General features: G+C 39.9%; 1 protein-coding gene across 22 annotated transcripts in view; it reads left to right on the top strand.

Moving 5' to 3' along the window:
• Positions 1-22,847, top strand: part of ABLIM1 (actin binding LIM protein 1) — a 182,314-nt gene that overhangs the window by 152,208 nt on the left and 7,259 nt on the right. For 5 of the 22 annotated variants that reach the window (XM_040702449.2, XM_040702447.2, XM_040702465.2 and 2 more), the window contains 11 exons: positions 1,833-1,952; positions 9,387-9,491; positions 11,716-11,763; positions 13,975-14,121; positions 15,601-15,692; positions 15,822-15,909; positions 16,893-16,954; positions 17,266-17,326; positions 18,094-18,101; positions 19,369-19,443; positions 22,125-22,205. In XM_040702449.2, coding sequence (XP_040558383.1) covers positions 1,833-1,952; positions 9,387-9,491; positions 11,716-11,763; positions 13,975-14,121; positions 15,601-15,692; positions 15,822-15,909; positions 16,893-16,954; positions 17,266-17,326; positions 18,094-18,101; positions 19,369-19,443; positions 22,125-22,205 — 887 coding nt within the window. Of the gene's footprint in view, positions 1-1,832; positions 1,953-9,386; positions 9,492-11,715; positions 11,764-13,974; positions 14,122-15,600; positions 15,693-15,821; positions 15,910-16,892; positions 16,955-17,265; positions 17,327-18,093; positions 21,042-22,124; positions 22,206-22,847 lie in introns of those variants that run through there. The other 17 variants (XM_040702453.2, XM_040702467.2, XM_040702466.2 and 14 more) reach the window with 8 other exon arrangements.

The following is a 22,847-nucleotide window of genomic DNA, read 5'->3' as shown; positions in this document are numbered from 1 at the left end:
AGCCACTAATGTAGGATTTTTCCTTCCTAAAAAAAATATTCAGTCGAAGCTTGGTGCAGCCATGGAATGTCAGACTGAACAGCAAATAACCCAGATATTCCAAATAACTTGTCATTTTCATAAACATAGACTCATAGGGTGCATCACAGATTTCTTATTTAAAATCACAGACAATTGCAAAGCACATTTGAAGATACTAATGTTTTTAGTGATTGAGCAGTGATGTGCAAGTTCTGTGTATAACATAGTAAACATACAGGTCAGGCAGTTTCCAAGTGCATTCAGATTTCTGATTGTGTATATGAGGGCAATAAATGAAACTGAAATGTTCATCGGCGCCCAAACTGTGTAAAAATATATCTCTAAATGCAATTCATTGAGTACTTTTCAAGACTAATTTACTCTTAATGGTAATGAATTAAATCTTTGTGACCTCTTTTTAAATTAAATGATGTAGTCATGCAGTTCCATCTTCCTTGATGATTGCAGATGAGCACTTGGACTGCCAAAAGCCCGTACATAATAGGAGCTGCATTTTTAAAATTAAAGATTTATTATAGAGCCACCACTGTGGAACATGAGTGCAGCAGCCATTTCCTAGTGGGGGTGGGCTGAAAGCAGCTAATTGTGTCTGTCAGTGAATGCCTTATTTAAAGCACTCAAGGGAGGTGGGACAGAAGCAAATTGTGTCTGATACTTTGTGCTGACAACATGATTGTGTTTTAAAATGACATTACAGCTAAAACTGAAGGGCATTTATTAAATGTGAAAAAGCTGCAAACTTCTGTGTCTTGATTCTGGCAATTGAAAGGGGATTTTTCCATCTCTATCAGATCAGAGACAGTTAACAAATTCAGACCTCACTCCAGACGTTACTGTGATTGAATTTCACTTTCTGTTCAATCAAGGGCCTTCCTCAGAAGGGTGCAAATGTATAATCTTCAAAATTTCAGTCTGAGGGATGTTCTGAGAATATTTCTGTTGAGGCTGATCTCTGCTCAGGTGATCTCACCTGTGGGTCACCTGCTTCTGTTTCTCCTATGATACAGACAACATCTGTAGAATTGGTTGTTTTGATCTTTGCAACCCTGCTTCAGGGTAATTAGTAATATTAATTTATAGCTTTCCTACAGTATCATTCACATTGAATTATAGCATGAGTATATATACCACGTTTCTCCTAATGGTACCTTTTGTTATTTGCAAGAGTAATTTCTCTCTGAATAAGTTCAGTGGCCCCAGAGAACTCCTGCTTGGCTTCCAGCTGCTCTTGAGAGAGGAGTGAAGCACTGTGTTGACGTTGTCAGCATCAGATTCTTCAGAATTGGAATGCTTCAAGTTTTGAAGAAGTTTGCAGCCTTTTCATACCCTGACGCCATATGTGACGTTGGCAGCATTCTTGGAATGTCTTGAAACAATGGAAGGCAGCTTGCATGCCTCTTGACTGGTGGTTTTTTTTGGTTAGGCACTTTGCAAAACAGCTACTTTCTTAACTAACTGATCATCAATGTTTGTGATGTTTGCATGATGGTAGCAGGCTACTTTCTGGTAACAAGGCATAGATCATAAGCTCATTAAGCTAGTAAGTAGTATGCTGAATCAGCAACGCAGTTCAAATCTGAGCATCTTTTCAACTACTCGCTGTAATTTTGTCTAAGATTTATGAACCCTTTGGTACGTCTTTTAACATTTTTTTTTTCCTTCCTCCTTTTCAGAATCCTAATTGTGTAATGCCTTTTTTTTTCTTCCTTTGAAGCCTCCTTCCCTGCCTTTCTCTTATTGTTTTTCTTTGTTTTCATTTTGTTCTGCCCCCCGATTCCCTGCTGCCGCAGAGCTGCTCTCTACTGGTGTGCAGCGGTTGTCATACCTGCGCACTAGCAGTCTCAGCTCCACTCACCATGACTCCCGCCCCAACTCCCCCTTCCGACACCACTTCATCCCCCATGTCAAAGGTAAGGAGCCAGGCCTCTCCAGGGAGTACCCTCCAGGCTGGAGATTTATTAGCATTCTGTCAAAGCTAGTAAGGTGCATCTCCGTTAGGTTATCATTGGCTGTATAGCTGAGCATGCCTCGAAATGTGCCGTTACACTTAAAATTGTTAGAATAGACATAATGTCCTTTCGTGGAGGATGTATGTCATTTCTAAGGGCCCTAGCTGAAGAGTCATCAAGCAAATTCCCGATTAGAAATACCGAGGGAAGTATTATCATCTACTGTTTAGATCCTAATTTAGCCTCTTTTAAATTGGTACATACAATCTCTACAGCAGCTAGCATATCAAATTAACTATTACTTCAACAAAGCTCAAAAAACATGAAGAAAAATCATATTATCAGCAATGAGGAAATTAATCATTCTTAATTTTGTTGGCAGTAACAAGTGCCCAACATAATAAAATCAAAATCTCTAGGCCTCTCCTCAAATAGTAAGAATCAGCAAGCTCTGCTGAAGGCAGTAGAGTTGCAGGGATTTACACTATCTGAGGATCTGGTCGCTTCTTGCTTTTCAATCTGTCCTTTTACAATATTTGATTTGGAGGACGGGAGTTGTTCTTTCTTTCTGTCCCTTCAAAAAGCTCATCCAGCTCAAGAAGCTTTTAGTTTTACTTCTTGCTTTCTGTGAATATGGTTTTACTTCTATCAGAGCACTCTGGCTGTGCTGTTCCTTCTGCTGGGGGAGACAGTCATAGTTTATATCACTTGGAAAAGCTCAAAAAGAGGCAATTGGGTATGTTAAGCATGGATTCTATTCTGGCACCTTTGATTAATGCAGATAACCAGAAATTGAAGTTAATCAAAGACGGTTTCAAGGAGGTAGTTTCCATGCACTTTCAGGAAATGCTAATAGATCTCAGTGTTGTCTCTCTTCAAACAATCAGATCACCATTACTAATTTTAATTTTGCATTTTCTTAGAGGAATTTCACTAATATACACTTTCAACTTCCCTATTATTTCACTACAGAAAAATAAGCCTTGCTTTGAACTTCAAAAATTGGGACCCTTAAAAATAGATACACAGCTCATTTCAGCATGCAGTTAATCCATAACCCTTGCAATTTCAACGTTTCTTTGCTGATGATCCAAATTAATACCCACATTCTTTCAAGTGGCATTTTCATTCCTTTTCTGTTGAGAAAACAGTTTCCTGAACAGATAAATGAGAACTGTTGAAAATTCATGCCTATTGTTTTTATATTTCAAATACATACATGGAGATTAGGCCTGAATCTCTTGCTGGTTGGTTTAAAAGGCCAGTTGGAATTACAAGTGCTGTAGACAAAGGAGTAGGTATGGTTCTTAGGAGATAGATGCGGTGAGTGATAGCTGTGGTCACACAGAACATTGTAAGAGTCCCTTGTGTTTCAAAGTTTTACATTCAGGTCTTAGACCTGTACAGGATTCATGTGTGATAACTAAGCAAAACTCCCAGAAGCTGAGGTTCACATCACTATGATAGTGCACAACAGCTGAGGATGTGGTGTGTTGCCTGTGGGGCAAGCAGCAGGTAGTCACCTCTTGTAATTCATGTCTCAATTGGGAGAGTAATCTCTTAATTGTTGGTTGAGAAAAAGAAGCACTTTGGTTTGGTTCATAGGTTAATGTGGATATTAGGTACTTGCATGGGACTTAAAGGGAATTGGTAGGTACACAATCCCTACAGAATGGGTGGTGTAAGGAGTGCTGCAGAGGCTTTGGAGAAGGACCATCAAATGGTTGCAAATCTCATACTGAAAGAGTTATGGCTGTTAATTTATTAGCACTGTCAGATGGGGATTTGATATTGATTTGTTCAGTATCTACATACTTGTGTAATAGAAATCTGTGATAACAGGATGTTCACCTATATTTCAGAGATACAATAAGGTCCACTGAAATTAGATAACAATTACCATTTCTGTCACTTGTATAAGGTGAAGATAAGTAACTCTTGAAAGGTCTTTTTGTTCCCATTGCTAAAAATGCTGAAAGGCATAAAAAGTCAAAAGGCCTGAAGACTTTCGTAATTTTTCCAGCATCTTAAGTGTTCAATGAAGTGCTCGCAAGCCCCAAACATTAGATGAACCAATGTTTGTTGTGTTTCTTACATCAGCAAGCTCTGGCTTGTCTTGTGAAAGGATTACAATGGAAAATATACTCTGAAAAACCACATATATGCACATCGTACGTATATGTACACACAGTGTACATGTATTTAAAGATGAGGTTCTAGGGAGAGGTGTTATTTTTGTTAAATAAACCTCTCCTGTCTCAACATGTAGACGCACACGGAAGAGATAATATAGCCTGCCCCATATATCATGAGAAGATTTTGTGGGTGTCTTTTTATTTAATTATTCTTACATTTACGTAGTGTTGAGTGAAGCCCAGTTGCATATGAACATGCACTGCTTTGTGTTCACAAACAGCTATTTGGTTATCCACTGATGGGATTGATCTGAGTTTCCCACCTGGTTCATCATTTGCAACCCTTGTAAACCACATGTCCAAGTACCCCTCTTTTACATCTGTGTAGCAGAAAATAGAGATTGGTCTGGTACTGGCTGCACCTGATGCAGCTCTGCCCTCTTACTCAGAGGGGTTTGCCTTGGATATTGTAGATGTCAATTTTCAAAGTTTAGAGAGCTGCCTCATTTTACCAGAGTGTGGCATTTCTGTCTACTAGGGAATTAGAACACATCTGAGATGAGAACTGTTGCACTGTCAGGAGTTAATTAGATGTGATAGGTTTATGATGATTTAATGAAGAAATGTGATATGATCTTCTTTGCACATGGTCAGCCTTTCTCAAAGCCATTTTGTACTTTGAGCAGAAGGTAAAATTGGTGTAAATTTGTAAGAAATACTCCATAAAGCTGTAGGCTTGTTTTTGTTTGTTTGCTTTGTGGGATGTTTGTTTTTTTTAGGATTTGGAGCCTATGAATCATGCCAAAAGTGCTGTAATAAAGCAGCATGATTTCCAAACAGCATAATGATCATGGAAAGTGTATTTGTCAGATTACACCTATATTATTTTGTATCTACACGCCAGAAAATTTAGTTGACATTTAGACCAATCTGTGCATTTACACGTAGCATAATGTGTAAGGCAGGGTAGTATTCAGGCCTTGCAGACAAGGTCAAATTTGAAGAATTTTGAGGAGTGAAGGGGCTAAAAGTGCCCAGTAAGGTCTTGGTGAGAGTTTGTTGATTTAACATACATGTTGAGCAGTCTGGAAGGGAGTGTAATATTTATCAGCCCAGACTTCATTTAAACTAATTTGGATTCTCCATTGAATTTGGACTTATCTCAATAAAGTACTGTCTTTGCTATGAAAGAATCAAAACAAGTCCATGAATGAAAGAAACCCCGACCCTACTGAAATCAGAGACAACACTCTCATTGAGACCCAGCATTTCGTCTTACATGCCTAGAATTTTTCAGAGGCATTCAAGAATATTGCAAAGGCCCCATGAGATTTCTGTGTTGAAGGAGCTCTGAGCTGGTGAGGCAGTGGAGGGCTGTTTCTGTGTTTCTCTGCTTACAGACATTCCCATAAGGAATCTCCCAACCTCTGTAGTGAATTTGAGCCTTTGTTTTCACAGGTCTCCTGCCCTGAGACAGGTCTCTGAAATCAAGTAGTGTGTGTGTGATAACTATTTTCAGTGTTTTGTGGAAGCAGTTAAAAAAAATCCACTTGCACAGGTTGGCTGTTCCTCAGCTTCCCAATTTGTTTGGGAAATAGAGGCTGTGCATCTGGATAAGCTGAAGAATGGCAACTTGAGGAAACCTGTAAAGGTCTTTGGCCTTCAGGTGCTGTTGAGTTTGGGTTTTTTGCTTCGTCTGTTTAGAAGCAGAGCAGTTAAATTGCAAATGGATAGAAGGCTGAGTGTTGGCTGCACACAGGCTTTTTTGGCCTGATTCTGTGAGCTTAGCTTGTGAAATGCACAGCAGGACTAGTCGCAAACACTTGAGAAGGCAGCAGGAGCCTGCATTATGTTGTGCTCTGTATAGGGAAGCAATTGTAAATCTTACTGCTAGGGGAACCCGCTTAACAAACTGTACTGCTGATTTTTTTCCATATCATCACAGGCATGTTTCTGTGCTGCCTCATTTTCAGTTGTACACCAGTTTCCTTTGAACTTGGAAGCAATTATTCTCCTCAGCACCAAACCTAATACAACGCCTCGTGTGCTTGGAGTCAAAAGAACACTGCCATTACACTGAAAGCATGTCCAGTCATTTTTGTTCACTTCAAAACCCTTTTATGCATCTTCTGTGATCTGCTGCACAGGTTAAGGCTAGTGCCAAGGTCAAGGGCTTAGAAGTCTCAGCTTTTCCTGGCTTCTCCAGCACTATCTAGGGTTCAGCAAATGCTAAAGCTGTGTTATATTTCTAGAAATCAATGTAGTCTCAAACAGTGCCATTTTCATACCAAGTCATAACATTTTCCAACTAACACTGCCATGAAGTTCCTGCAGTTTTCTGTTCCTAAGACCCATTGTTGCTGGAGCCTTAAAGCTGTTGTAAATAGACATCTATGCGATTCCTCTTAACAAAGTTGAAAATAATTTATTTTCTGAAAAATGACTATTTGTATGCACTTAAATCTTATGGTAGTTCCATGTCATTTTTGCAGATTTGTTCTAGTAAAAAAAAAATTATAAAATAAAAAAAGAGATCTTTTAGAAACAGAACATTTCAGATTTTGATATTTTCTTCATTTCTGAGAAGACCTGGAAGAAAATGCTGTGTTTAACTGGTAGTGATCTTTATGAATAACAAGCAAACTAAAATAATTATGTTCTTGGCTATAAGCAGAAGCATGTTCCTAAGCATGAACTGCTTTCATAAATGAGTGATTTTATTGCTGCATCTTAAGCACTTAAGCCTTGTTATAAGAGTGGACTCATCAGAGGTGATCTAATGAGAATCTAAACAGATGCACCATTCCCTCCTGCAGCGGTTGTGGTTAATGAGACTACAATCCTAGAAAATATAAAGAAGAGTCATTTGTCAGTACAAGTAGGAGTCATTAGAAGGAGACAGGCTGCACAGGAACCCCGGGAAATACAAGGCAACAGAGATGTCTGTAAAGCAACACGTGCAGTATGATACCACGCTAATTGTGTGCCTTGTATTGCATGCATTGTACATTACCAGCTCTCTCTAAACACATTTCTGTGTACTACATATGAGATTAGCCAGCATACATTTATGAGTCTGAGCATACTTAGCTGTGTCTGGTTTAGATAAAGAGAGGGGCATAAGAAGGGTTTATTTCCGGTACTTCTAGTGTTAGTAATAGAGGGACTGTAAATGGAGCATTCCCACACTCTTATTTATACAGATCATCTTGACTACCACTTCCTAGCAGATAAAATGTGTTTGTGACTCCTCTGTTGTCACAGTCCAGAGTTCAATAAATTCTTTTTGATTTGTATCTTTCGTTGAATATACTGCTGATGGAAACAAAAAGGCAGAATGGCGTTTTGGAATTAACTTTATCTTGTGACCATCTCAGTGCTGGTGTCTTTTTCCCTATAAAACAATTTTTTTTTTTTTTTTTTGCCAAAAAGTAGCTCATGATTTCTCAATAGAAACAGAAGACAAGTAAAATGAGACTAGGCAAGCTTGGCCTTTCACCATTATGGCATTTCAGAGACTGGGACAAGTAGAACTCGGAATTGGAATTGCCAAGTAAAGGACAAGACTGAGATGTGGCAGTATTATCTTAAGTAATCGGTCATGCTACTTTCCAGAGTAGGTATATCTAGGACTTACTACCATCTAGCCAGGAGCTCATCACCACTGCACCCAAAATAGGAAAGCTGCTGTCCACTCACATGGCTGAAAGAACATCTTGTCTGGGGGTTGTCACATGCAACAAGTCGTTCAGAGGTAAAACATCAGAGTGGTAAACACAGAGCATTGCAGACGGATTCTTCTGGACAAATTTTATACAGCTAAGCCCCCTGAACCATACATGCATGTCATTTTTAAAACACACATTGTACAGGTGGGTTATCTTGTAGGCCGGCACATCTCTCTCCATGAGGTGCGTTAAGAGCATTTTTTCCCGCCCTTTCTGGTAACTTTAAGATTGGCAGATGACCACTCAGGTAAAAGACAAACAGTATAAAGAAAACTTCTGTTTTCCTTCCCTCCTACAATATATAAAAAAGAAGCTTGTGGAGTCTGAGATTTTCGGTCCTCTAATGAAACATAGGAAACCTAGAGCTGAAAGTAGGCCTACAAGGGTTTTTCTGTTGTGTTTTACAGCCTTCCTGGACCTGTCAGCTATTTGGCTTTGCTAAGTTTTTCAGTCCTGGGTGTGTACCTGAAAAAATGAAGGGGCTTTTTGCTCCCCTGCCTTATGCCTTTGTGGCCAGCTGCACCCATACAAACGAAGCACTCAAGTGGGAAGGTTTTGCTCTTACGGGTTTGCACTACAGTGAAGAATGGCACAGAATAAAAGGCAGCAGCATTCTTTTATGACGCACAGAGTCATGTGTTTGGAAATCCAGCTGTTAAGTCAAGCTGCATGTTTCTGCCATGCAGAACCCTCTCACCCTGACAGTCACGGGAGCTTTCAGGGGTATTGGATTGACGTGGATTGTAAGGACGATCACACAAATAGAAATTACATTTTTAAACATCAGATTCATATTTGCTAAGTCAGCAGTCATAAGGTATTGTCATTGGAGCCAAGTGTGGCATTGATAGACTTGGGGTGGCACCTGTGGTCTGAGTGCAGCCACCAGATGGGTTGCTTTGCTTTGCACATTATTTTTCATATCATAAACTTCCTATCAGAGGGCTTAAACCAATGAAAGAATGTGTAAGGAACAGGTATGCCTTTTGGTACAGGCCAGGTGGCCTAACAGCTATTTTCCATCTCTAGCTTTTGTGCGCTTTGGTTCAGGGAGCTAGTAGCTGCCAGCATATGCTTCTCCCTGCTTGGAGTTGGTTTTGTTTTGAGTTCACATAGCAACTACTGCGCTCTGTGTCTGCAACTTTTAACTCCGAATGTCAATCTCTGTAATTGGTCATTGCCAAGTAACCTTCCATTCTTCTTTTCCACATTGCCCATCACCAGCTACCAGCACACAGCTCCTGCCTGCATGCCGTCAGAATGAGTGCGAGCTGCTAAAACCTCAACTCCAGTCTGAACACAGATCTTTGTCTCTGCAGGAAAATGAGGGGGAACAAAAAGTCACCAGGGCTACCAGATTTTGTTATTGTTTGTGTTTGTATTTTTTGTTTAAACTTCCTTTTCTCCCTCGAGGTTTTGATTCCAATGGTTTTGTTTGGGTTTGATTGGGCTTGCTTTTTTAATTTGATTTGATTTTTTTCTTTAATTGCTCTCCCTCTTCTCATTTTGTTTTCTCCATTCTTTCATTGGAGGCAATGAGCCGTCCAGCGGTCGGAACTCCCCTGTCCCCTATCGGCCAGACAGCCGCCCTCTCACTCCAACTTACGCTCAGGCCCCTAAACATTTCCATGTTCCAGGTAGGAGCTGGCACTGTGTGTGTCTCGGTGTCCTGTCACAGTGTAGAATGTAGCCTTTGTACCTTCTGTCTTGTCTCCATCGTTTCATGCTGTCTGCCATGGGGTGCGCACACAGGGTTTGGGACTGCCTGCTCCCGAGCTTCGTGGGAGGAGTGGTGCCTTCAGAAATGGAGGCTCGTGGTGATTTTTACTTGTTGCGTTGCTCAGGTGTTTTGCTGTTAGAATGCCATGTTTTCGGGGGTCTGCTAATGGCCCATGAGCTGTATACAAGCCATGTAGGGCTTGATTTTTCTCCCAGTTGCACAAGCATAACTCTGCTAACTTTGGAGGAATTGGTTGTGAGTCACAGTAGCATGCAGAAGAGTTGACCAGTAAGCCATTACACGTGAAGTCACTGGTGGGACTAGTTTCAGTCTTGAACTAAACAGTTCTACTTTAGTGTTCCCTTTTTTCTTTTTTAACCAAATGAGGATGTTTCTTCACCTGTTCCATGCAGTGGCATGGTGTCCTTGCAGAAGCACCCAGACCTGCAAGAATTAGCGTGCATGAGGATACTCTCTCTATAAAGTGGGTTCTCTCCTAAAGTGAGAGCACCTCTCTTGTGATTTGATAGGATGAGGGTGTGTGTCCTCTCCCTAGGGTTGCTGACACGCATCATCTGACTGCATCAGTGCTAGCTGAAAGCCTTATGTTCAGTTATTCATGAGGTCCCCGTCAGTCTGGTATCCCTTTGAACTGCCAGAGGCTGCTGCTCTTCCTCCTGCCCTCAGACCTGGCAGATAAACTGTGGATGTTCCCTTTCAGTCAGTGTGACCTGGCTTGGCCAAGATGGGCTGTGTGAAGTGCCTAAGCTAACCTGGCCTGTGGGCGTAAGTTGAAGTGCACTCATGTGAAGAACTCAGCTGGGTACACAACGCCCAGCATGGTGGGAGAGCTGTCCTCTTCAGCTTGAGCAGCCCAGGAGCTGTGTGCACAGACCCCATACAGCTGTATGGTACAGGCATGCACTAAAGTCCTGCTGCCTGGTTCCCCTTTATCCTTTGTGCCTATTTGCTGTTCAAGTAGCCTTAAAAAGATCACTAGCACAAAGTACCTCAGTGCATTTGTGTGCGAGGAATTTGCCTGTCACTTAGTCCAGGAAATAGGGTTCTGTAAAGTAGTTATACTTTTTTTTCCTCACAGATTTCTAGATTGTTTTCCTTAATGCCAGAGGTTGTCTCCTGTAGCACTTCAGTGAGATCTGAGACAGACAACATGTATTTTTAAAATGTTTTCTTCTTCCTTCTTGCTAATATGATTGAAAACTTTATTTTTTTCAGGCAGTATGATGTAGTAGCAAAATGGGGTTTTGACTCAAATGTCTTAGTTCCCAGTAGCTCACTGGTGAAATAAGACTGACTTAGATTTTGCACTGTAGCACTGGTTTTGAATTAACTTCTGTATTTGTGGCTGTGTGGAATACTTGAAGAGCTGGTTTGGTGTGGGTGGGTAGTTTAGAACAATGTAGATCCCATCTTGGTTCATCACTGTAAAAATATTTTATCTTTTAAATATGCTTTAGATTTATTACATTAGGGTTCTGGGAAGTGACTTCCTGGCTGATACTGATAGTATGCCATGTGGTCATCCTTACATTAAAATATATCTAAGTAAAAATTATGAAGAAGTCTGTTCTTGTGTTTGAGGATGAACAGTATGTCCCTTAACACCGACTCTGTGAAGTCAAGGTGGTGTTGGCTGTTCAAAACTATGCATGGAGCAGTTGTTCTGTTCTCTGGGTTTTGAAGTGAATGGCAGGTTCACTGCATTCTCCTTAATCCAACCAGTCAGCTGGAAAGAAAATTGAGCTGTTGTGACCGGAGCACAATTTTCCACAGAAGTTATTTGGGGTGCATTTCCCCAAATAGCTTGTATTTTCACCCTGGAAATGTCTTGCTTGTTTGCATTTCCAAGTGTCTGTCACACTGATAATATTTTAAATGAATTGTTCATGGTTTGAGTGCATCCACACGTTACAGAATCAGCTCCAGCGGACTTCATACCACGCGTCTTCTACTTGTCACTCGTTCTTATGTTTTCTTCAGACAATCTGATTCTGTATAATGCTGGCTTTTTCTTGTGCTACATCCCTAATTTGGTCTGTCTACTGTTTTAGTCTTGGTGTTACCTTTACCAATAAGCGAAGTAGTTCTCCTATTAACACTTCTGTTTCTCCATTCCACAGATCAAGGTGTCAACATTTACAGAAAGCCACCAATCTACAAGCAGCATGGTAAATGATCTTTCTCTTTTTGTATCGAAACTGGAGTGTCAACTAAAATACACACAGACTACTGAAAAGCGTTCAGTGTTTACTTTGAAACCATCAAAAATTAGTATTCCAAGCTTTAAGGGGCTTTTGTTGCATGTCCTGCTGGATGATTATGCTTTAAAGCATGTTGTTCTATTTGGATCATATGGTTTAAGTCTTGGCCACGTTGCTATTAACAGCAAAATTGACATTAACTGGGATTTTGGTACCTTTTTAGCATTGCGATGCCTTCCTGTATTTCACTTCTTTCAGTTTATGTTTTCAGAATACAGATTTTGATCATGGAAAAAGTGGATTAATATCAGTCCGTTCTTTGACAGGAACTTCATGGATTATGTTTATTTTAAGCAGACAAAGTACAATTACTGATGTCAACGACAGCAATGATGGGGATGTTACTGTCAGACTGGAATTCCAAATGCACTGTGGCTCCAAACAGAAATCTTTAAATATTGAAAATGATGTAGGTGACTGACAGGGCTAGTTTGATTCTCAAGCCCTGTGAAATAGATCAGGTAGCGTGGTATATCTGCTGTTCCAGTGTTTGGATTCTGAGTTGCACAACAGTATCCAACTCAGCTCTAATCTTTTCAGAGCAGATGTTGTTTTAGCAAGTCTGGAATAACAATAATGGCAGAAGCCAACTGCTTTGCTGGTCTGTAACATTTCAGAGCAAGGAACCTTTAAGTGTTTGCTATTTCCTTCAGCTGTCAGTAGAAAACTTTGAGTAGGAAATTGCGTGTAATGTGGTGAAAGAAAGGTGACTACCACTTAAAGACCTTTCATCCCTTTGCAGACTCTTTATCCAATGAAACTTATTTGCGGTAAATAGCAAATTAGCAGTACTACAGAGCTTAGGTGAACAGTTTGCTGAGATGGTTAAGAAAGCCCAGGGAGTCCATTCTGTAGACGGGAGTGAATATTGCTAAGAACACCACTGTAGTTTTACATCAGGTTTCTTTCCTTGTTCTTTTTTAAGTTTTCAAACCTTATGCTTATTTTAGAAGTCTTAACATTACTTTTGTTTGTTTTTATGGTTTAAATGTACCTTCTCATCTCCCATTAACACGTGAATGTTTAACCACTGACATCACCAATTCTAATAAGTAAGTACTCTTTGAAGTCATGCTTTTGTAAACTGATCAGCTTTCTCCATACCAGTAATCATGTGTAGAGTTTCCCAATCACAAAATTCTCAAAATTCCCCGTGATTTCTAATATTGATTCTCCTGAAGTACCCTGAATGTGTTGGATGAGTAACAAAGTACTTCACTGCTTTAACAGATGTCTTTCTGCTCAAAAAGAAAAGGAAAAAAGTACATTCAGAATCCTTTTGCCTTATGTGATGGCTTCATATAAGAGAAAGGTGATTTGGACTAACGGTTTACAAAGAGATACTTAAGGCTGCTTTTAGTGTAAACAAAATCCTGTTGGATTTTATTTTTTTTTTTAATGTAAAGATGTGAAAGCCATAATGCACGTCCTCACATGCTTTTAAGGGGCTTTGGCTTTGGCTGCTATCTTAAATGAATGTCCCACTGTTGATATGTGTGATTGATGAGGTACATTTCATTGGAAGTGCTGTCCCTGCCAAATTGATCTAAATGAAGCTTAGGAGTTAATAAATAAATTGGCATCTCCTTTTGCTGCTACTGCATGCTCATAATCAGGTACTTGCAGCAGGAAATATACATCTCCTTTGTTTGTTTGTTTTGCAGCTTTTCATAGACACGTAGGAAATAATCAGCACCAGTAGAGTTAAAAACAATGCTGTCCCTCTTATTTAGCTATTTGCTTTCTTAACCTAGAGGGAAGACAAACCAGTGCATAAATCTGGTTTCGTTGGTGGTCTTTAAGAGATACCGCCAAAAGCTGTTAGGCTGAATTTTCTCACTCTTGCCTGATCGTTTTAATGCCCTGAAACCCTAGTAAAACCCAAAGCTGATTTAGGGTTATCTTGGGGGTGGGTTTTTGGGATAAGAATGTTTGATTCCAATCTACTGGCAAGAGGAAAGCTTTACTTTGTTTCCAATTGCAATTAGAAAGGCAAAACATGAAAATGGTTGGATTTGAAAATGTCCTTCTTGTAAAGCATTAAATCTTGCCAAAATATGGAAACCCTTTATACTGTTATACCTTATTACATGGCTAAGTTCCCTGATTGCCATCTAGATGCAGCTGCTTTGGCAGCACAGAGCAAGTCCTCCGAGGATATCATCAAGTCCTCCAAGTTCCCAGCAGCTCATGCACCAGCACCCAACGAGATACCAAAGATTGAGACGGACCACTGGCCAGGTCCTCCCTCCCTTGCAGCCATAGGTATGCAAAAAGAATAATACAAGTGGTGTGGATTGAAAGGTACTGATCAGTAAAGTAGCTGTCAGAAGAGGTTGTGAGTATTGTGCCTGCTCCAGGTGATTGCCCCAGAGTGCAGTTATTCTGGTGAGACCTCTACACGTCTCTGTCTTTATAACTAACTTTCTAACTGTTAGTGAGTAGAGGAGCTTTTGAAGAAGGATGTTGAAAGTAATCACACAAATACTGATCCATAGAAAATTAATGTAAACTCCCATATGGTGACTTAAAAACAGTATGTTGTATCACACATGCATGACTTCTCTCAGTTATTGTCTGTGTGATCTTTTAGTCCTAAGCTAATAGTAAATATTCACAGGAAGTGTCACTGCTTCTAACCACATGGCTGTTTTCATGACAAGAAGCAAGGACTGCAATTAATGGGGCAATTAATGGACTAAAAAAGTCCCATTTTGTCAGAGTTACTGTTTCTACAGACTGTATTTTTCTTTTGCTCTGCAGATATTTTATTTTATTTAAGTCATGCTCATATTCATTTTAAAACTTTTTTTTTGTATTGTATTCTGTTGATTTTGTTGCTCCTGCCCCCTCCCCCCCCCCCCCCACTCGTTGTAAAACATAGCGCAGAATAAGTTATATAACCTGGTTGGTTTATGAAGTCATGTCAGATATGCTGAAGGCTTTGCCTGCTTCAGGTTTCTGTCAAGGGATCTGAAGGAAACAGGATTTCTGTGAAGTGCAGGGAGAGGTGGCAAAGGACGGGATTGCTAAATGATCAGTCAAACGAACTGTGCATGCAGTGGCAATTGTGTGAAAATGTAGTGATAACATCTGCACACCTGAAACTCTCCTGACAGTGCTTGCTGTAACCACAGCGTTGTTATGCCGTGTGTCAGAGGTGGAGGCTTTCCTGGAAATGTTGGCTCTTGACTCACATTCCTGGCAGTGGATGACAATTTTGGTTGGGTTATTATTTTTCCAAGTAAAACTGCTTTGCACGTTGGCTCTCAGGTGATTTAGTTACACCTGAGAAGCTAAACAGAACTTCTTGGAAACTATTAAAATGTGTTCATGGACATATTTTACTAAGAAATAAAGACACTGTACAGGATTAAGTGCTGAAAAACCTTCAACCCTCAGATTTTTCAACTTCTTTTTGGTTTTGTGTGAGATGTTTTGCTGCAGAGCTAGACTGAGCACAACTGTCAAAATAGGAGTTCCTGTTGCTATTTTACTGAAGTCTTGCAAAAGCCTGACACCAAAAGCACTGTTGCTTGTTTGGAAACCCATGTGCAGTTCAACTTCTTCTTAATTTTATAAGAAGCCTGATAGCCACAGGACAGGCTATCTGAGTTTTATGAAGGGCAAGTTTTGAATAAGCCTTTTGAATCTGCAAGAAAATACTTTTTTGTTTATTCAGTAAATCAAACTGTGAAAGAACTGATACACAAAGCTCTCTGTACTGTGGTTTTATGGAAGCAGGAGCGGACATGAGACGCAGGTCAAGTGGAAGAGAGGAAGATGATGAGGAGCTACAGAGACGCCGACAACTGCAGGAGGAGCAGCTCATGAAGGTTATTACAACCTTATATTCATACTGCTTCTGAACACCATCCAAAAAATGCCCCTTGTCTTTACATAAGCAATTTATAATTCCTCTGCCGGTTGTATTTTATTCATATATTTTTAATTGCTATCTATAGCTTAATTCTGGGCTTGGACAATTGATACTGAAAGAAGAGATGGAAAAGGAGAGGTCAGCCCTTTCTGCCAGTCGTTACGATTCTCCAGGTAATTCATCTAGGCAATGAAGCTAATAATGGACTGTGAGTAATGAATGCCACGTGGACATGTATTCAGTGGTTTTCCAGATGAGGGACCACTGGGAGATTGCTTCTTATGTATAAGTAGTATTCTGTTATTCTTCTGTGAAAGGGATGGGCTAATACCTTGTTTTGCCCCCATGTCTTGGAGCTTTGTTGAATCCTGTCATATTCTCAGAAGCGTTGTGTTATGTACAAGATGACTATAACATCAGATCAGGCTGCCACATTCTCAGGTTTGTTTGAATTCAGACATCACTATCTGTCTGTCCTGATCCTTGTCCTGGTTAAGTCAGGGCCAAAGCCTCTATCAGTAGCAGCATTACAGGACTTAAAGAGCCTTTTCTCCCTTGTAGCAAAAAAATTATGAACGCAGAACAGTGTGCTCTATTCATGTATCTTGGCTTGTGCACCAGCAGAAGATGAGCATATAAATGTAGTAGTAGTTAAAGTAGGAAGAGTTAAAAGAAAACTTATTAAGCGTTTAGAAGGTACGGTGACATGTAACTCAGGAGTGCCACTTCAGGAGAGTGAAATACAGTGGATGTGCATGGGACACTTACCAGGAAACCTATCCAGTCAAACAGTGCTAACCTTCTTGGGCTCTCCTTGATCTTTTTCTTGGTCTTATCATAAGATATATGGCAATACTTTATCTATCTGAAGGCTGAAAAGTTATTTTGCTCTCATTACTTTCAGCTTAGTAGAGGCCATATCTGAGCCTGGCACCATGATATGATAATGTTGCATGTAGCTTACAGAGCGTATGGAAGGTTGTGATGAGTTTGGGACTGAGATGTTAGCTTCTTGAAGACAGCATATCTCATTTGGTTAAGCTTCCTCTTAGTTCTTCAATTGTATCTTTTTCTGCAAGTTGATTTCTCAAATGTTCTTAGTTTTGAGTTTCCATGGGACTGTTGCAGTAAAAGATTTTTCCCTTTTTTAAAACAGCCCATGCTTCAGCCTCCAAAACCTCTTCTCTTCCTGGCTATGGAAAAAATGGACTTCACAGGGTAAGGAGATGGACATTTTGAGAATCAAAAAGTAACTTTAATCATCCGTGGCATTTATGTATTTATTTCCCTATTAACTGTTTTGGATTTTAAGTTTCATTGAGCTTTCTTATAAGACCATCTGAAGTCAGGCAAAAACTTGTTTCCCTCCCCACACGCTTAGTGTTAAAAATGCAAGAAAGCAATGCAAGAGAGCTTATGAAAATTGAGGAAAGGAAAGCTTTAAACAATTTGTTACTTCTCTTATGTCAACCCACTGATGAAGCCATGAACTATGGATTTATGTGCATGTCCCTCTTCTCCTGTTACAGCCTGTGTCTACAGATTTTGGTCAGTACAACAGTTACGGGGACGTGAGTGGTGGTGTTAGAGGTAAGGCTTTTTACATACCACTTCATTATGGAGAACGTATTGCGATGATTGCTCATGTCTGCTGCTTCATAATAAGATTGTGCATTTGCTTTGTATGTGCTAAGTGGTTTTAACTTCCTTGGGTAAACTTGATAGTTAAACTCTGCAAGTACATGTTTGAAAGTTTGGGTTTATTTTGCTAAATCTTCTATCATCCCTGTTTTTGCCAAGAGCATGCTTTAGCATTGGTACACATGGAAAGCAGGTAGTCTGTAGTTAATTGGAATATGTTCTGAATTAATATTTTGAACAGGTTTGAGCTTAGTGGTGGGGGGAAGAGAGAGGGAGAGGGACAAATTTACCTTCTGAGTGAGACTGATCTTACATAGGTCTTACATACCTTATGATAAGGATCAGAAGCTGGTGCTTGTGTCTCTATAAACTGTGGAGGAATCCTACAGAGCTACCTGTTGTCAAGTGAATCATGCTCTAAAAAGCTGAATATTAGTTGGCTATTTATTTGCCTCATTATGGTTCTCTTCCTCTAATGTTTCTAAAGTGACTTGGTTTTCCAGAGTGAGAAGCACACCTGAAGTGGTCTGCAATGTAGGGAGTGCTTTACCCTTCACAAACTAAGACCTAAGGTAGGCAGGTTTGCAGACCATATAGAATTGGATGGGATTTTGAGGAGATCAGGTAGATCACAAAACACAAGGATTATCTGGCAGATTGTGACTGGCTCTTCTTCAACACTCTGCAGCTGATGAGATTTCTCTTTTGTTTTTCAGACTTCCAGGTAGAGTACGGGTTTTCATCAATCAACTGACAACAGATTTGAAAGCATCCACTTTCTTTTTGAAGTCTGAATTTCTGCTACAGGGAGACATTAACTTAATTTAAGGCATTAAATTAACTTAACATTTAACTTAAGACATTAACTTTGATTTACCTGCATGTTTAAGCATAATCACCAATGTAGACTCGATAAAAAACAGGCACATTCTCAGTTTCCTCCTTGTACCTCCCCTGAACTGGGTTGAGAAGGCTCAGACCAGTTCTGTGACTTTCTTTGTAAAATCCACTGTCTGTTGAAATACGAGTTGCCTGTAATAGCTCTTTCTGGACAGCTGAGGGTGGATTTATCTCCAGGCTGTCTAGTATCGGCCCCAGAGACACTCTGAAATTATTTTCTGGAGGCAATTTTCTTCCATACCAGGAGCCTTTTTGCCCTGGAATTTACTCTTCAGACAAGATGACTAATCAATAGCTTTCTACAGATGAGCTATTAAGACACATGCTTGCAAAAATCAACCCTTTGACCCCAAATCCTGTCTGAGGGATTTTTTCCAGAAGAGTTTGAGACTGGCTGGCCCCTCAGCACAATTGCATTATGAAGTGACAATTTAAGAAAGGTTTTAACGACTTGGATATACTTGTTAATGATGTATCAAAAATGTGATGAATGGAAAGAAAATAAGATTGTGGGAAAAGAGAGGAGTTCTTCGTGTATTATATTCAAGATGTAATTGAACTTGTGTCAAAACAGCACCTTTTGTCAACAGCCCTATCCTTGTTCTTGTTCATAGTCAATATTTTCCATTGTAAAGACCAAAACAAAACAAAAAAAAACCCCAACACCTTGGCTGATACACTAAATGACATGAAGGGCAGACCAGGGTGCTTATGGGTACTGTTGAGCGGAATCTGAACTTATGCTTCTCTGTATTTGTTCCAGATAAGAGCCTTACTTGATGATTGGGGTTGGGAAGGGCCTGCCATTCTCTCAGGGTCCCCAGGTCCATCTGGACAGTGGTGGGGAGCTATCACCAGCCTCAGTGTCAGAAAATGTAGTGGTAGAGAGGGTGGAAGGATGCTTCAGGAAAACATGCTTCTGAGAAGTGATGAACAGTAACCATGGCAGTGTTCTGCGTGGTAAGAGTAAGCAGTAAGGCTTTTGAAGGGAGTCTCCGTGCAAATTCACCTTTGTTTTCACCACTACTTGAGTGCCTTTACCCTCTGTGTGTGTAACCTATGTGTCTGATGTATACCTGTATCTGATGCAGTCCCTTCCGGATGGTCATGTCCCTGGAATGAGAATGGACAGAGGAGTATCTATGCCTAACATGTTGGAGCCAAAGGCAAGTGCAGATGTTATTCACTTTCCTTCAAGATAATGAAGATTTGACTGTGAAATGCAGATAAAATACAGGGGTTGTCTTGGTTCCCTTGTTCTTCTTTACCTCATCTCAATCCCTTCTCCCTTTGTGCCAAACCCTTCCCTCTGTTCTGGAATTTGCCTGTTCTAGGTATTAGTACTCCAGCTGAGGGCAGTCAGTGTGCCCTTTTTGGGTAGAGCATGCTTTCTCAGAGACAAAATGAAGATACTGAAGGGCTCAATCAATAGCTAGTTCTCTGTCAAGCTTTCAGTAGCCAAAATAGCAGACCACACTTGATTGCAAAGTCTTGGATGCAGAATATTGTGGTTCACAGCGCATGGCTGAGGCTGAACACAGATCTCTGGTTTGAGGCTAATGGTGCCTGCAATCTTACATAAATGTTGAATTCCCTATATAAGAATTTTGTTACAGGATTTGTTGGGAAAAAGAGGTAATAACAGCTGAATATGAGTTAAGGTATAAATGAAAATGCTTTTGCTGCTGTGTCTAGAGGTGGCTGAGTCAAAAATGAACATAATCTACAGAGAGGCTTCAGCCAGTGCTGTGTTTTAAATCTTGCAGCTTTCTCTGTTGCTGGCGAACCTTCTGAGAAATTGTGGTTTTCCCACAGTTAGAAGGATCGGCGTTCTTGCAGTTAAGTGGGGAGCTCTATTTGCAAACCAGATTACTGTTTGTGCCTCCAAGTGACCTCCAGACAAATTGTAGAAGGCAATAACCTTAGCTTTATAAGCTGAGACCCTAGTGCAATGTACATGAACAAATGTTCTTATATACTATATAAGTATAGACCTTGAGAACATCCCCAACTTCTGAGGTATTGCTTCTTATTCCAAATAATTTCTTTTTTCAGTGCAATAGCATTTCTTACAGCCTTCACTGCCATTAATGCATCCTGTTATTTGGAATGTTGTTGTGGGTTACAAATTCTGTCATATTACTAATAATAAAATTTGTGGGAATGTTCATGAGAGTACAGGTCGCTTTCTGTCGATGTTTAAAAAGGTTATGCCAGACCCTGAGGTTGTGCTAAGTGGCAGTTTTGTTCATGTCAATGATCCAACACTAATTTAAATCTGATCAAGTGGCTGCTAGGTGACCTTTAAGGTCCCTGCAAACCAAGCCATTCTGTGATTCTATGATATGAAAAAAGCCAAGTCAATGTCAGCCTGAAACACCTGGGAAGTAAAAATTAGTAAACTTCAGAAAGTCCAAATCTTATCAAGTGGTTCACCAGAAAGGACAGAATTTGTGCATCCTAACACCCCAGATTGAAACATACCTTGCTGTTCATACCTGAATATAAAATGTACTTATTACCATAGACCTTGACTTAAACTCTGCCTGTTTAAATATTTTGAAGAGTTACATTTCAGTTTCCTTTAATGCTGTATATGGTAGCCATTTTCACTACTGAACATAAACAATGTAATTCAAAGCATAGACTTAATTGTACGATTGTGACAATGTCAGAATCTCCTAAGAATCATATCTTAAAGCTGGTATGTAAGCACACATTACTTAAGTTATTATGACTTACAATAAACTCCGTGGTGTGTTCATTGGTGCCTGAATCTTATTTATTGTATTTCATTGGGGTAATTGTTTACAATGGAATTAACTTAATTGCTTAGTGCTACCCAAAAGCTGATTTGGTGGAATTTCTTCTGTTGTTAAAATAATTAATAGAGTTTGATTACAGATAAGCTACTTGCCCAGGAGAGTTTTGGTGATTTCACTCAGTGGGCAAGTATCTGGCTAAAACGGTTTTGTTTGCCAGGAATGGTTTTAATCCATCATAGTTTCTGTTGCATTAAACTGATCTGAGACCCACTGACATTAAACATGTTACTTCAAACTTAGAGCCTATATGAGTAGAAGAAAAATTAAATCATTTATGCATCCAGGAATTAATTGTTGTCCAGTAGCTGATTTGTGTAAGTTCTGGATGTTCTTTGAAATGTAGAGGGAAATCAAGGGAAATGTAATGGGAGATGTGCAGGACAGATACTCTTCTGAAGCAGATGAAGATGTGTAAGATGAATATGTCTATTAAAACATCTCTTTAGTCCATGTGTGTATGGTCTTTAACTATCCAAACAGGCAAAGAAAATCCTTTGATGAATTTTGTTGAATGCAGTAGCCCCCACTAATGAATATCTTGCTTTTTCAGAGTTACTGTTCCTTCAGATGGACTGTCAGATGTGTATTCATACACTTTTTAGAGTCCTCTGAATTTGTTTTCCTAGAGCTGTCCACATTTTGGCAACCATAAGCCAGACCAATGAGTGCCAAATCTACATATCTTAATAAACCCTAAAATTTGTACACTGCTAGATGAGAAAGTGTATTGAATAGCGAGGACTCTGTCTTAACAAAGCCAGCTAATATATTATATGCATTATAAAAATCAACGTACGCAGAAGCTCAAAAGTGAGAGGCAGTTTGACGTTGATACTAAACGAGTTCTTGCTCTGTCCAGATTGGCCTGTCTTTCATGCGTCTTTCAAAAAAAGAAATGCTGCAACTTCCTTTGAAAAGGAAAAAGAATGTTTGCGTGGTTATGAAAATAAGGCACGTTGTGTTCTTTTTGTTTTAAAATGTAAATACCTCTCTTTTTTCCCCCTTTTATACATTGTTAACAGATTTTTCCATATGAAATACTCATGGTGACCAACAGAGGGCGAAATAAAATACTAAAAGATGTAGACAGAACCAGGCTGGAGGTAAGAGAAGCAAGTTCCTAAATGCTTTTTCCTGCTGAAGTTGTTTGTTGTTGCACACTTGAAAGCTCAAACACTAACGTGTGGGTCCTTGTTAGACTAACAAGATTCCTCAGCAGTAAATGGTGAAGAAGGAATCAGACGGGGAGGAAACAGCAGCTTCTCAGCAAGTGCTGCCAGGCCAGGAGCCACGCATCTCTGAGCAGGAATGCCTCTGTCTCCCTGCTCCTGGGCAGAGCTGTTAACAAGCCCCTTACTTTTCAAGCAGTTATTTTCATACTTGCAAATTGGTAAAAAGACCAAAATTGGTCAAGCGTTTTGCAGTCGTGGAACCCATGTTAGAATGGAGCAAAGCTTTGTCTGGGCTTGGATCGTTTCTCAGGGCAGCATCAGTACCAACCACCTTTGAGAATCCAAAGTCTAACTTTCTCTGATTCATTGGTAAGTCCTATGTGTTAGAGTGGCTGATTATGCAAAAATGTGTGGATTTAAATCTCTACTAACAAACAAAAGTTGTCTACCAATCTGTGAATTACACGTTAGCAGCCCAATGGGATTTCTTGGTTGGGGATGTTTAGGTTGCTTCTAGTTAATTAATCTTGTGGAGATGCGTGAAAGAAGGCACAAAAACTCAGGTGAGTACCC

Source organism: Gallus gallus, chromosome 6 (assembly GCF_016699485.2).
Source record: "Gallus gallus isolate bGalGal1 chromosome 6, bGalGal1.mat.broiler.GRCg7b, whole genome shotgun sequence".
NCBI classification, from domain to species: Eukaryota; Metazoa; Chordata; class Aves; order Galliformes; family Phasianidae; genus Gallus; species Gallus gallus.
This window is presented reverse-complemented; position numbering and strand designations above follow the sequence as displayed.